At 38.7% G+C, this 14,134-nt stretch overlaps 1 protein-coding gene across 1 annotated transcript; it reads left to right on the top strand.

The window, feature by feature from the left end:
• The first annotated feature begins 5 nt into the window (after positions 1–5).
• Positions 6–13,926, top strand: LOC130939873 (uncharacterized). The gene is made up of 6 exons (XM_057867938.1): positions 6–291; positions 595–668; positions 788–852; positions 12,635–12,716; positions 13,201–13,505; positions 13,602–13,926. Exons 1-6 carry the CDS (start codon positions 6–8, stop codon positions 13,924–13,926), a joined length of 1,137 nt encoding a protein of 378 aa, XP_057723921.1.
• Positions 13,927–14,134: the final 208 nt, after the last annotated feature.

Here is a 14,134-nt window from a genome sequence, read left to right as displayed (position 1 = left end):
CATAGATGATCTATTCATCTTCGCTTCTTCGCTGCTCCTCGCCGTGGGTCGCGCCGCTTCGCTGCTCCTCGCTGTGGGTTCTCGCCGCTTCACTGCTCCTCGCTGTGGGTCGTCGTCGCTCTCCCCTCCTCGTCGTTCCTCCTTCGCCCTTCCTCGTTGGCGTTGTTTCTGCTTCTATGCTCCAAACCATGTCTCACCGTCGTTGCTTCTCTTCTTCACGTGGAGTCTCGAAGTCAAAGCGACTACCTTTTCTCGTGTTTCATGTCTTAGTCTCTGCTTTAACCCTCTCAGGTTTCAGATCTCAGTTCTCAGTTCTCAAATTTTTTCTTCTCTAATTCAAGCCTTCAACCCTCTCTGGTCTCAAGTCTCAATCTCTAACACTCCCTGATTCTATTTTCCTGACTCTATCCCTCTAAAATTTGAAATTTATTCTGAACATGCATATGATGTATTATTGATGATTCTGCTGAATTTTGAAATATTAATGTTTTGAATTTTTATTTGAATTCAGTTTGTTCATATTGACTGTTAAGTATATGGAATTTTCTGTCATATATATTCTGACTTCTGAGTAACATAAACTATTCTATTAAGTATATATCAACATGTTTGTGTGGAATGTAAGGTCAGAGAAAACCAAGATTGGGAGCATGATAAGTGCTGCTCTGGTGAGCACATTAGTTGGGCTTGCAGCAAGCAATTTAGGAATACTTCCATATGAAGCACCAGCATATTCTCTTGTCTTGGAGTTTCTCCTACCCTTAACCATTCCATTGCTATTGTTTAGAGCAAACTTGCATCAAGTGGTGCGTTCCACCGGGACGCTGCTCTTAGCTTTCTTACTTGGTTCAGGTGATACTGATAACAACTTAAAGCATTCCCTAAACATTTTTTCTTAGCTGATATTTGTAAAGTAATTTGATTTTTAATCATGTGGTGGATGGTAATGGCTACAATTGTTGGTACTTTAGTGGCGTTTCTAATAGTGCCTATGTGATCCCTCGGCTCTGATAACTGGAAAATAGCTGCTACTCTCATGGGTAGTTATATTGGTGGATGTAAGTGCTCAAATAATTTGCCTCTGAATTTAAATGCATGGATATAAATTAAAATTTCAATATGTTGAACTTTTTGTGATAGGATATTGATGAGCGGATAATTTATACGCTTTTTGGCATTATTTTTATATAGTTTTTAGTAAGTTCAAGCTACTTTTAGGGATGTTTTCATTAGTTTTTATGTTAAATTCACATTTCTGGACTTTACTATGAGTTTGTGTGTTTTTCTGTGATTTCAGGTAAATTCTGACTGAAATTGAGGGATTTGAGCAAAACTCTGAAAAAGGCTGACAAAAAGACTGCTGATGCTGTTGGATTCTGACCTCCCTGCACTCAAAATGGATTTTCTGGAGCTACAGAACTCCAAATGGCGCGCTCTCAACGGCGTTGGAAAGTAGACATCCAGGGCTTTCTAGCAATATATAATAGTTCATGCTTTATTCGAAGAATGACGACGTAACTTGGCGTTAAACGCCAAGTACATGCTGCTGTCTGGAGTAAAACGCCAGAAAAACGTCATGATCCGGAGTCAAACGCCCAAAATACGTCATAACCTGAAGTTTGACGCCAAGAAATGCCTCTACACGTGGATTGATCAAGCTCAGCCCAAACACACACCAAGTGGGCCCCGGAAGTGGATTTATGCATCAATTACTTACTCATGTAAACCCTAGTAGCTAGTCTAGTATATATAGGACCTTTTACTATTGTATTAGACATCCTGGATTGTATTTTCTATCCTGTGATCACGTTTAGGGGGCTGGCCATTCGGCCATGCCTGGACCTCTTGCTTATGTATTTTTAACAGTGGAGTTTCTGCACACCATAGATTAAGGGTGTGGAGCTCTGCTGTACCTCAAAGATTAATGAAGTTCTATTTTCTTTTATCCAATTCCTCTTTTATTCTTATTCCAAGATATTCATTCGCACCCAAGAACATGATGAATGTGATGAGTTAATAACCCTCATCATTATTCTCACTTATGAACGCGCGTGATTGACAACCACTTCCGTTCTACATGCAAGGAAGCTTGAATGTGTATCTCTTAGATTCCCCAACAGAATCTTCGCGGTATAAGCTAGATGGATGGCGGCATTTATCTGGATCCGGAAAGTCCAACCTTGTCTGTGGTGTTCCGAGTAGGATCCTGGGAATCCGGAAAGTCTCACCTTGTCTGTGGTATTCCGAGTAGGATTCCGTTCATGAATGACTGTGACGTGCTTCAAACTTTAACCTGCTGGGCGTTAGTGACAAACGCAAAAGAGGGATTCTATTCCAGTAGGAGCGGGAACCAACCGGTGATTGGCCGTACTGTGACAGAGTGCGTGCATTAGCTTTCACTGCGAGGATGGGATGTAGCTATCAACCATGGGTGATGCCTCCAGACTGGTTAGCTGTGCGAGTGACAGCCGCACAGGTTATTTCCCCGAGAGGAATGAAAGTAGCCACAACTGATAGTGAACCCCTATACAAAGCTTGCCATGGAAAGGAGTAAGAAGGATTGGGTAGAAAGAATAGGAGAGCAGGCGTCCGAGAGCTCTACAGCATCTCCATTCCACTTATCTGAAATTCCTACCAATGAATCTACATAAGTATTTCTATCCCTTTTTATTATTTATTTCTTTCTATTTTCGAAACCCATAAATCAATGTTTAATCCGCCTGACTGAGATTTGCAAAGGTGACCATAGCTTGCTTCATACCAACAATCTCTGTGGATTCGACCCTTACTCACGTAAGGTTATTACTTGGACGACCCAGTACACTTGCTGGTTAGTTGAACGGAGTTGTGAAGAACATAAGCAGTGCCAATTTCTAAAATCCAATTACAATGAATCAGATCCAAGAATAAGAATCACAATTTCGTCCACCAAGTTTTTGGCGCCGTTGCCGGGGATTGTTCGAGTATGGACAACTGACGGTTCATCTTGTTGCTCAGATTAGGTACTTTTCTTTTCAAAAATCTTTTTCAAAAATTTTTCTTTTATTTTTCGTTTTTCTAAAACATTATTTTCGAAAAAATGAAATAAAAATTCCAAAAAATTAGAAAATCATAAAAATAAAAAATATTTTGTGTTTCTTGTTTGATTCTTGTGTTAATTTTTAAGTTTGGTGTCAATTGCATGCTTTTAAAATTTTTCTTGCATTTTTTTCGAAAATCTCATGCATTCATAGTGTTCTTCATGATCTTCAAGTTGTTCTTGATAAGTCCTCTTGTTTGATCTTGATATTTTCTTGTTTTATGTTGTTTGTTGTTTTTCATGTGCATTTTTGCATTCATATTTTCCATGCATTAAAGAATTCTAAGTTTGGTGTCTTGCATGTTTACTTTGCATCAAAAATTTTTCAAAATTATGTTCTTGATGTTCATCATGATCTTCAACGTGTTCTTGGTGTTCATCTTGACATTCATAGCATTCTTGCATGCATCTTGTGTCTTGATCCAAAATTTTCATGTTTTGGGTCATTTTTGTGTTTTTCTTTAAAAATTTAAAAATCAAAAATATCTTTTCCTTATTTCCCTCCAAAATTTCGAAATTTTGAGTTGACTTGGTCAAAAATTTTCAAAATTAGTTGTTTCTTACAAGTTAAGTCAAAATTTCAATTTTAAAAAATCTTATCTTTTCAAAGCCTTTTTCAAAAATCATATCTTTTTCATTTCTTATTATTTTTCGAAAATTCCAAAAATATTTTTCAAATTATTTTCAAAATTTTTTTCTTATCTTTACATCATATTTTCGAAAATTAGCTAACAAGTAATGTGATTGGTTCAAAAATTTGAAGTTTGTTACTTTCTTGTTAAGAAAGGTTCAATCTTTAAGTTCTAGAATCTTATCTTGTAGTTTCTTGTTGGTTAAGTCATTTTAAAAATTAAATCTTTTTCAAAATATCTTTTTATTAAAATCTTTTATCTTATCTTTTATCCTATCTTTTTCAAAAAATTTATCTTTTTCAAAATTTGATTTTAAAATATCTTATCTAACTTACTATCTTCTTATCTTTTTCAATTTTGATTTCAAATCTTTTTCAATCAACTAACTAACTTTTTGTTTGTTTCTTATCTTTTTCAAAACCACCTAACCACTTTCCCCCCTCTAATTTTCGAAAATATTTCATCTCTTTTTCAAAATTCTTTTTAATTAATTAATTGTTTCATGTTTAAATTTTAATTATAATTTTCGAAAATCACTAACCATCTTTTCAAATTTATTTTCGAATTCTTCCTTCTCTTCTCCTCTTCTATTTAATTAATTAATTATTAACACTTCTCTTCACCTCTCTTCTTCTAAAAACCGAACCCCCTTCTTCATTCTTCTACCTCTTTCTTTTTCTACTAACATAAAGGAATCTCTATACTGTGACATAGAGGATCCCTTTTTCTTTTCTTGTTTTCTTCTCTTTCATATGAGCAGGAACAAGGATAAAGGCACTCTTGTTGAAATTGATCCAGAACCTGAAAGGACTCTGAAGAGAAAATTAAGAGAAGCTAAATTACAACAATCCAGAAACAACCTTTCAGAAACATTAGAACAAGAGGTGATGGCCGAAAATAATAATAATGCAAGGAGAATGCTTGGTGACTTCACAAAGCCAACGTCCAAGTTTGATGGAAGAAGCATCTCCATTCCTGCCATTGGAGCCAATAACTTTGAGCTTAAGCCTCAACTAGTTGCTTTAATGCAACAAAACTGCAAGTTTTATGGACTTCCATCCGAAGATCCTTACCAGTTTTTAACTGAGTTCTTGCAGATCTGTGAGACTGTAAAGACAAATGGAGTTAATCCTGAAGTCTACAGACTCTTGCTTTTCCCTTTTGCTGTAAGAGACAGAGCTAGAGTATGGTTGGATTCACAACCCAAGGATAGCCTGGACTCATGGGATAAGCTTGTCACTGCATTCTTAGATAAGTTCTTTCCTCCTCAAAAGCTGAGCAAGCTGAGAGTGGATGTTCAAACCTTCAAACAAAAAGATGGTGAATCCCTCTATGAAGCTTGGGAAAGATACAAGCAGCTGACCAAGAGATGTCCATCTGACATGTTTTCAGAATGGACCATATTAGATATATTCTATTATGGTCTCTCTGAATTTTCGAAAATGTCACTGGATCATTCTGCAGGTGGATCTATTCACCTGAAAAAAACGCCTGAAGAGGCTCAAGAACTCATTGACATGGTTGCAAACAACCAGTTTATGTATACCTCTGAGAGGAATTCCGTGAATAATGGGGTACCTCAGAAGAAAGGAGTTCTTGAAATTGATGCTCTGAATGCCATATTGGCTCAGAACAAAATGTTGACCCAACAGGTCAACATGATCTCTCAAAATCTGAATGGATTGCAACATGCATCCAACAGTACTAGAGAGGCAGCTTCTGAAGAAGCTTATGATCCTGAGAACCCTGCCATGGCAGAGGTTAATTACTTAGGTGAACCTTATGGAAACACCTATAACTCATCATGGAGAAATCATCCTAATTTCTCCTGGAAGGATCAACAAAAACCTCAACAAGGTTTTAACAATGGTGGACGCAACAGGCTGAATAATAGTAAGCCATATCCATCATCTTCTCAGCAACAGACAGAGCACTCTGAACAAAACACCTCTAATTTAGCCAATATAGTCTCTGATCTGTCAAAAGCCACTTTCAGTTTCATGAATGAAACAAGATCCTCCATTAGAAATTTGGAGGCACAAGTGGGCCAGCTGAGTAAGAAAGTCATTGACACTCCTCCCAGTACTCTCCCAAGTAATACAGAAGAAAATCCAAAAGGAGAGTGCAAGGCCATTGATTTAATCAAAGTGGCCGAATGCACCACAGAGGAGGAGGACGAAAATCCCAGTGAGGAAGACCTCCTGGGACGTTCCTCAAGCAAGAAGGAGTTTCCTATTAAGGATCCTAAGGAGTCTGAGGCTCATCTAGAGACCATAGAGATTCCTTTAATTCTCCTTCTGCCATTCATGAGCTCTGAAGAATATTCATCCTCTGAAGAGAATGAAGATGTGACTGGAGAGCAAGTTGCTCAATACTTAGGAGCTATCATGAAGCTGAATGCCAAGCTATTTGGTAATGAGACTTGGGAAAGTGAACCTCCCTTGCTCATTAGTGAACTAGATACTTGGATTCAGAGAACTCTACCTCAAAAGAAACAAGATCCTGGCAAGTTCTTAATACCTTGCACCATTGGCACTATGAGCTTTGAAAAAGTTCTATGTGATCTTGGATCAGGAATAAATCTTATGCCACTCTCTGTAATGGAGAAGCTGGGAATCATTGAGGTACAACCTGCCTTGTTCTCATTACAACTGGCAGATAAGTCAGTGAGGCAAGCATATAGATTAGTAGAGGATGTACTAGTGAAGGTTGAAGGCCTTTACATCCCTACTGATTTCATTATCCTAGACACTAGGAAGGAAGATGATGAATGCATCATCCTAGGAAGACCTTTCCTAGCCACAGCAGGAGCTGTGATAGATGTCAACAGAGGTGAATTAGTCCTTCAATTGAATGGAGAATACCTTGTGTTTCAGGCACATGGCAATCCCTCTGTGACAAAAGAGAGTAAGCATGAAGAGCTTCTCTCAGTTCAAGGTCAAGAAGAACCCACACAGTCAAACTCTAAGTTTGGTGTTGTGAAGCCACAACCAAACTCTAAGTTTGGTGTTCAAACCCCATATCCAAACTCTAAGTTTGGTGTTGGGACTACACTAACATTGACCTGATCACCTTGCAGAGCACTGTCAAGCTAATGACATTAAAGAAGCGCTTGTTGGGAGGCAACCCAATTTTATTTATCTAATTTTATTTTATTTTATTTTGGTGTTAATTTTGTGTTGAATTAGGTACATGATCATGAGGAGTCACGAAAAAAATCAAAAAAATTAAAAACAGAGTCAAAAACAGAAGAAAAAAATTTTCACCCTGGAGGACGCACAGGCTGGCGTTCAGCGCCCAGAAGGAGCATCTGGCTGGCGTTCAACGCCAGAACAGAGCATCTTTCTGGCGCTGAACGCCCAAAACAAGCTACATCCTGGCGTTTAACGCCAGAATGCGCACACAGAGGACAATCTGGCGCTGAACGCCAGAAACAAGCTTGAAACTGGCGTTCAACGCCAGAAACAAGCATCACATGGGCGTTTAACGCCCAGAACGTGCATCAATGGGCGTTTAAACGCCAGAATGATACATGAAGGCATGTTACATGCCTATATGGTGAAAGAATGGTATTTGTTTTCACCTCAGGACCTGTGGACCCCACAGGATTCCTACCTCAGGATCTGTGGACCCCACAGGATCCCCACTTACCTTTTCTTTTACTCCTATTCACACTCTCCTAATCCAAATCTCATTCCCCATGTCACAATTCCCAACATCTTCTTCATCAATCACCTCAATTCCTCCTCCCAATTTACCCATTCACCATTCACATCAACCTCCTCTTCCCCATACACCCCACCTACCTCCATAAAAATTCAAATTCAATTTCCCACCCATTCCCACCCAAAATGGCCGAACCTATACCCTCCCCCCTCCCTATAAATACCCTTCTTTTCTTTTCCATTTTCACACAACACAACCCCACATTCTCCCACATAGCCGAACCCTCTCTTCTCCCTCTCTACTATATTTTCTTCTTCTTCTTCTACTCTTCTTTTCTTTTCTTGCTTGGGGACAAGCAAATTTTAAGTTTGGTGTGGTAAAAAGCCTAAGCTTTTTGTTTTTCATTCACCATCAATGGCACCCAAGACCGGAGTTTCATCAAGAAAAGGGAAAGGGAAAGCAAAAGCTTCCACTTCCGAGTCATGGGAGAAAGAGAGATTCATCTCCAAAAGCCATCAAGACCACTTCTATGATGTTGTGGCAAAGAAGAAAGTGATCCCTGAGGTCCCTTTCAAACTCAAGAAAAATGAGTATCCGGAGATCCGACATGAAATTCAAAGAAGAGGTTGGGAAGTTTTAGCCAACCCCATGCAACAAGTCGGAATTCTCATGGTTCAAGAGTTCTATGCCAATGCATGGATCACTAGAAACCATGACCAAAGTATGAACCCAAGCCCAAAGAATTATCTCACAATGGTTAGGGGGAAATACTTGGATTTCAGTCCGGAAAATGTGAGGTTGGCGTTTCATTTGCCTATGATGCAAGGTGATGAACACCCATACACAAGAAGGGTCAACTTTAACCAAAGGTTGGACCAAGTCCTTAGGGACATATGTGTGGAAGGCGCCCAATGGAGAGTAGACTCCAAAGGCAAGCCAGTCCAACTAAGAAGACTGGACCTCAAGCCTGTAGCTAGAGGATGGTTAGAGTTCATTCAAAGATCCATCATCCCTACAAGCAACCGATCTGAAGTTACTGTGGATCGGGCCATCATGGTTCATAGCATCATGATTGGTGAAGAAGTAGAGGTTCATGAAGTCATCTCCAATGAACTCTACAAAATAGCTGACAAGCCTTCATACATGGCACGGTTAGCCTTCCCCCACCTTATATGCCATTTATGTTACTCAGCTGGAGTTATCATAGATGGAGATGTCTCCATTGAAGAAGACAAGCCCATCACAAAGAAAAAGATGGAGCAAACAAGGGAAGCTCCTCACGGCCTCCAAGAAGAACATGAGGAAGTGCATCATCAACAAATGCCTCAAGGAATGCACTTTCCTCCTAACAACTATTGGGAGCAACTCAACACCTCCTTAGAGGATTTGAGCCATAATGTTGAACAACTAAGGGTGGAACATCATGAGCACTCCATCATTCTCCAAGAAATAAGAGAAGATCAAAGAGCAATGAGGGAGGAGCAACAAAGGCAAGGAAGGGACATAGAAGAGTTGAAAAACATCATTGGTCCTTCAAGAAGAAGACGCCCCTAAAAGGTGGATTCATTCCTTGTTCTTTATTTCTTTCTGTTTTCGGTTTTAATTATTATGTTTATCTATGTTTTGTGTCTTTCTTTCATGATCATTAGTATGTAACCATGCCTTAAAGCTATGAATAAATTCCATTAGTCCTTCACCTTTCTTAAAAAGAAAAATGTTTTAATTCAAAAGAACAAGAAGTACATAATTTTCGAAATTATTAGTGAATTTAGTTTAATTATATTGATGTGGTGGCAATAATTTTTGTTTTCTGAATGAATGATTGAACAGTGCATATGTCTTTTGATCTTGTTGTTTATGAGTGTTTAAAATTGTTGGCTCTTGAAAGAATGAGGAACAAAGAAAAATGTTATTGATGATCTGAAAAACATCATGAAATTAATTCTTGAAGCAAGAAAAAGCAGTGAAAAAAAAAAAGAGGCGAAAATTTTAAAGCAAGGATCCAAGGCTTTGAGCATCAATGGATAGGAGGGCCCAAGGAAATTAAATCCGGGCCTAAGCGGCTAAATCAAGCTGTCCCTAACCATGTGCTTGTGTCATGAAGGTCCAAGTGAAAAGCTTGAGACAGAGTGGTTAAAGTCGTGATCCAAAGCAAAGAGTGTGCTTAAGAGCTCTGGACACCACTAATTGGGGACTTTAGCAAAGCTAAGTCACAATCTGAAAAGGTTCACCCAGTTATGTGTCTGTGGCATTTGTGTATCCGGTGGTAATACTGGAAGACAAAATGCTTAGGGCCACAGCCAAGACTCATAAGTAGCTGTGTTCAAGAATCAACATGCTTAACTAAGAAAGTCAATAACACTATCCCAAAATTCTAAATTCCCCCAGAGACGCCAATACCTCTAAACTACAAGGGAAAAAGTGAGATGCCAAAGCTGTTCAGAAGCAAAAAGCTACAAGTCCCGCTCATGTAATTAAATTAATATTCATTGATATTTTGGACTTTAGAGTATATTCTCTTCTTTTTATCCTATTTGATTTTCAGTTGCTTGGGGACAAGCAACAATTTAAGTTTGGTGTTGTGATGAGCGGATAATTTATACGCTTTTTGGCATTATTTTTATATAGTTTTTAGTAAGTTCAAGCTACTTTTAGGGATGTTTTCATTAGTTTTTATGTTAAATTCACATTTCTGGACTTTACTATGAGTTTGTGTGTTTTTCTGTGATTTCAGGTAAATTCTGACTGAAATTGAGGGATTTGAGCAAAACTCTGAAAAAGGCTGACAAAAGGACTGCTGATGCTGTTGGATTCTGACCTCCCTGCACTCAAAATGGATTTTCTGGAGCTACAGAACTCCAAATGGCGCGCTCTCAACGGCGTTGGAAAGTAGACATCCAGGTCTTTCCAGCAATATATAATAGTCCATGCTTTATTCGAAGAATGACGACGTAACTTGGCGTTAAACGCCAAGTACATGCTGCTGTCTGGAGTAAAACGCCAGAAAAACGTCATGATCCGGAGTCAAACGCCCAAAATACGTCATAACCTGAAGTTTGACGCCAAGAAATGCCTCTACACGTGGATTGATCAAGCTCAGCCCAAACACACACCAAGTGGGCCCCGGAAGTGGATTTATGCATCAATTACTTACTCATGTAAACCCTAGTAGCTAGTCTAGTATATATAGGACCTTTTACTATTGTATTAGACATCCTGGATTGTATTTTCTATCCTGTGATCACGTTTAGGGGGCTGGCCATTCGGCCATGCCTGGACCTCTTGCTTATGTATTTTCAACAGTGGAGTTTCTGCACACCATAGATTAAGGGTGTGGAGCTCTGCTGTACCTCAAAGATTAATGAAGTTCTATTTTCTTTTATCCAATTCCTCTTTTATTCTTATTCCAAGATATTCATTCGCACCCAAGAACATGATGAATGTGATGAGTTAATAACCCTCATCATTATTCTCACTTATGAACGCGCGTGATTGACAACCACTTCCGTTCTACATGCAAGGAAGCTTGAATGTGTATCTCTTAGATTCCCCAACAGAATCTTCGCGGTATAAGCTAGATGGATGGCGGCATTTATCTGGATCCGGAAAGTCCAACCTTGTCTGTGGTGTTCCGAGTAGGATCCTGGGAATCCGGAAAGTCTCACCTTGTCTGTGGTATTCCGAGTAGGATTCCGTTCATGAATGACTGTGACGTGCTTCAAACTTTAACCTGCTGGGCGTTAGTGACAAACGCAAAAGAGGGATTCTATTCCAGTAGGAGCGGGAACCAACCGGTGATTGGCCGTACTGTGACAGAGTGCGTGCATTAGCTTTCACTGCGAGGATGGGATGTAGCTATCAACCATGGGTGATGCCTCCAGACTGGTTAGCTGTGCGAGTGACAGCCGCACAGGTTATTTCCCCGAGAGGAATGAAAGTAGCCACAGCTGATAGTGAACCCCTATACAAAGCTTGCCATGGAAAGGAGTAAGAAGGATTGGGTAGAAGGAATAGGAGAGCAGGCGTCCGAGAGCTCTACAGCATCTCCATTCCACTTATCTGAAATTCCTACCAATGAATCTACATAAGTATTTCTATCCCTTTTTATTATTTATTTCTTTCTATTTTCGAAACCCATAAATCAATGTTTAATCCGCCTGACTGAGATTTGCAAAGGTGACCATAGCTTGCTTCATACCAACAATCTCTGTGGATTCGACCCTTACTCACGTAAGGTTATTACTTGGACGACCCAGTACACTTGCTGGTTAGTTGAACGGAGTTGTGAAGAACATAAGCAGTGCCAATTTCTAAAATCCAATTACAATGAATCAGATCCAAGAATAAGAATCACAATTTCGTCCACCAGATATCCTTTTAAACATTAGCATTTCACTAACCAGGCTTAACTTGTGAACTTATTTTGATTGATCATTTTAACAGTTATAAAAACAGAAGTCAGAATATATTATGTAAAATTTTAAATTTTATTAAATTAGAAATTATTGAATTTATATATTTAAAATTATTTTTAGGTTTTTTAATAATTTTATTTAATATTTTATTAAACCGATTGAATTCCGATTGAACCCCGGTCGAACTAATGAACTATTAAACTAATAACCTCATCGATTTATTGACCGGTTTGGTTCTCGCAACCTTTGCTATAAATTGAACAGTAAGGCAATAATTATGTCTTTGAACATTTTTATTAGGCAAATAATAGACATGATATAACTTTTTATTAATTTATCATTTAAAACTTATTAGCAGTGTTTATCTGTATTATTAATTATTGTAACATGCATGACTATTATAAAAGTTCGTTACTTAGATAATTAATTTTGAAGTAAAACTTCATCTAATTTAATAAAATTTATGGTAAATAAAAAATAATTAATAAATATTATATAAAAATTTAAAAGATAATACATATTTTATTTTGGTGAATGCTATGATACCTAAGACATGGTGCCTAATTTACTAAAAAAGATAAAAAAATAATATTTAATAAATTTTAAATATTTTACTTTTACTTTATACATTTTATTTTTTACTTATAAAATCAAGTTAAGCATTTTAGAAACCACAATGAAAGGTGCCATAGAATCCACATTTTACTATTCCTTATTAATAGGATTGATTCTCTAGTCGTTAATGGCAGACTAGTAAGGAACCAAGCTAGAATAAAAATAGTTATTAGAGAGTTTTATAAAGAGCTATATCATCAGGAAGGTTCTCCTTTGTTGGGGTTCAGAGATGGTCTGGTGGAGAAGATAGATGAGGTAGACTCTGTGGTCTTGGAGGCGATGCCATCGACTGAGGAGATTAGGGAGACAGTATGAGATTGTGAGTCTTTTAGGGCGCCAGGTGTGATGGATACAACATGAATTTTATTAAGAGGTGCTGGGATAAGATTGGGTCAGATTTTACGGCAGTTGTGACGAGGTTCTTTCAGACATCCAGGCTACCGGTGGATTCCAATATTACTTGGGTGGCGCTGGCACCTAAGTTTATTGGTGCGAAATAGATTAAAGACCTGAGATCCATTAGTATGGTTGGATGTGTATACAAGGTTATTTCAAAGGTGCTAGTTAGGAGGATGAGATCAGTAATGTTGGGGTTAGTAGGAGAGACTCAGAGTGCTTTTGTGAAGGGTAGAAAAATTCATGATGGGACCCTCATAGCGTGTGAAACGGTGCACTGGCTCAAAAGGAGGAAAAAGGAGGCAGCCATAATCAAACTCGATTTCCAAAAAGCATATGAGAGAGTAAAGTGGTGCTTTGTAGATGTAGTATTGCAAATGATGGGGTCTGGGCGCAGATGGAGGGCGTCGGTTATGGAGTTGTGACCACAGCTTCTATGTCGATCTTGATTAATGGTTCGCCATCTAAACCGTTCAAAATGGAAAGGGGATTGAGACAAGGTGACCCGCTCTCTCCTTTTTTTGTGCTGGTTGTGGATGTTCTGCATAGGATGGTTGGTGAGGCAGTTAGGAATAGGCGTATTTCTCCCTTGGTGGTTGTTCGAGACAATGTGGAGCTATCACATCTTCAGTTTGCTGATGACACCATTCTGTTTTGCCCACCAGAAGAAGAGACTATGAAGAATTACAAGCGGCTGCTGCGGTGGTTTGAGTTGATGTCCGGGCTTAGTATTAATTTTGATAAGTCCAGTTTGATTCCTGTCAATTGTGATGAGTAGTGGGTACATTGTATGTGTAGACTATGGGGTTTTAAGGAATGTACCCTCCCAGTTAAATACCTTAGAATTCCTCTAGGAGAAAATCCGATGTTGGTCAAGACCTGGAAGCCTATTATCGACAATGTGGAAGAGAAACTAAGCCTTTGGAAAGCTATGGTGCTGAACAAAGTTGGGAAGTTGGTGCTTATCACATCAGTTCTAAATAGCTTACCAGTGTATTATTTGAGCTTATATAAGATGCCGAAGGCTGTTGCTGAGAAATTGATCTCCTTACAGAAAAGCTTTCTATGGAGCAAGGAGGATGGGAGGAATAGTATGGTTTTGGTGAGATGGAATTTGGTGTAGGCTCCAAAGAAGTTAGGTGGGTTAGGAGTTGGAGATGCTATGGTTTGTAATACTGCACTATTGTTTAAGTGGTGGTGGCGGTTTGCAAAGAAAGAGTGCCCACTGTAGAAGAAGATGGTCTCTTTCTGTAATAATTTGAAGTCGAGTGAGTTACTGTCCACTCAAGTGCTACCCACAAGAGGAGGACATTGGAAGGACATTTGCCACG

Source organism: Arachis stenosperma, chromosome 7 (genome assembly GCF_014773155.1).
Source record: "Arachis stenosperma cultivar V10309 chromosome 7, arast.V10309.gnm1.PFL2, whole genome shotgun sequence".
Taxonomy (NCBI): Eukaryota; Viridiplantae; Streptophyta; class Magnoliopsida; order Fabales; family Fabaceae; genus Arachis; species Arachis stenosperma.
This window is presented reverse-complemented; position numbering and strand designations above follow the sequence as displayed.

Bases quoted from the DNA above. Each gene is read 5' to 3' on its own strand.
- LOC130939873 (XM_057867938.1), top strand. From the start codon at position 6: ATGATCTATTCATCTTCGCTTCTTCGCTGCTCCTCGCCGTGGGTCGCG. The intron at 292-594 runs GTTTCAGATCTC...TATTCTATTAAG, and splicing joins CTCTGCTTTAACCCTCTCAG to TATATATCAACATGTTTGTG. The intron at 12,717-13,200 runs GTATGAGATTGT...GTCTGGGCGCAG, and splicing joins CTGAGGAGATTAGGGAGACA to ATGGAGGGCGTCGGTTATGG.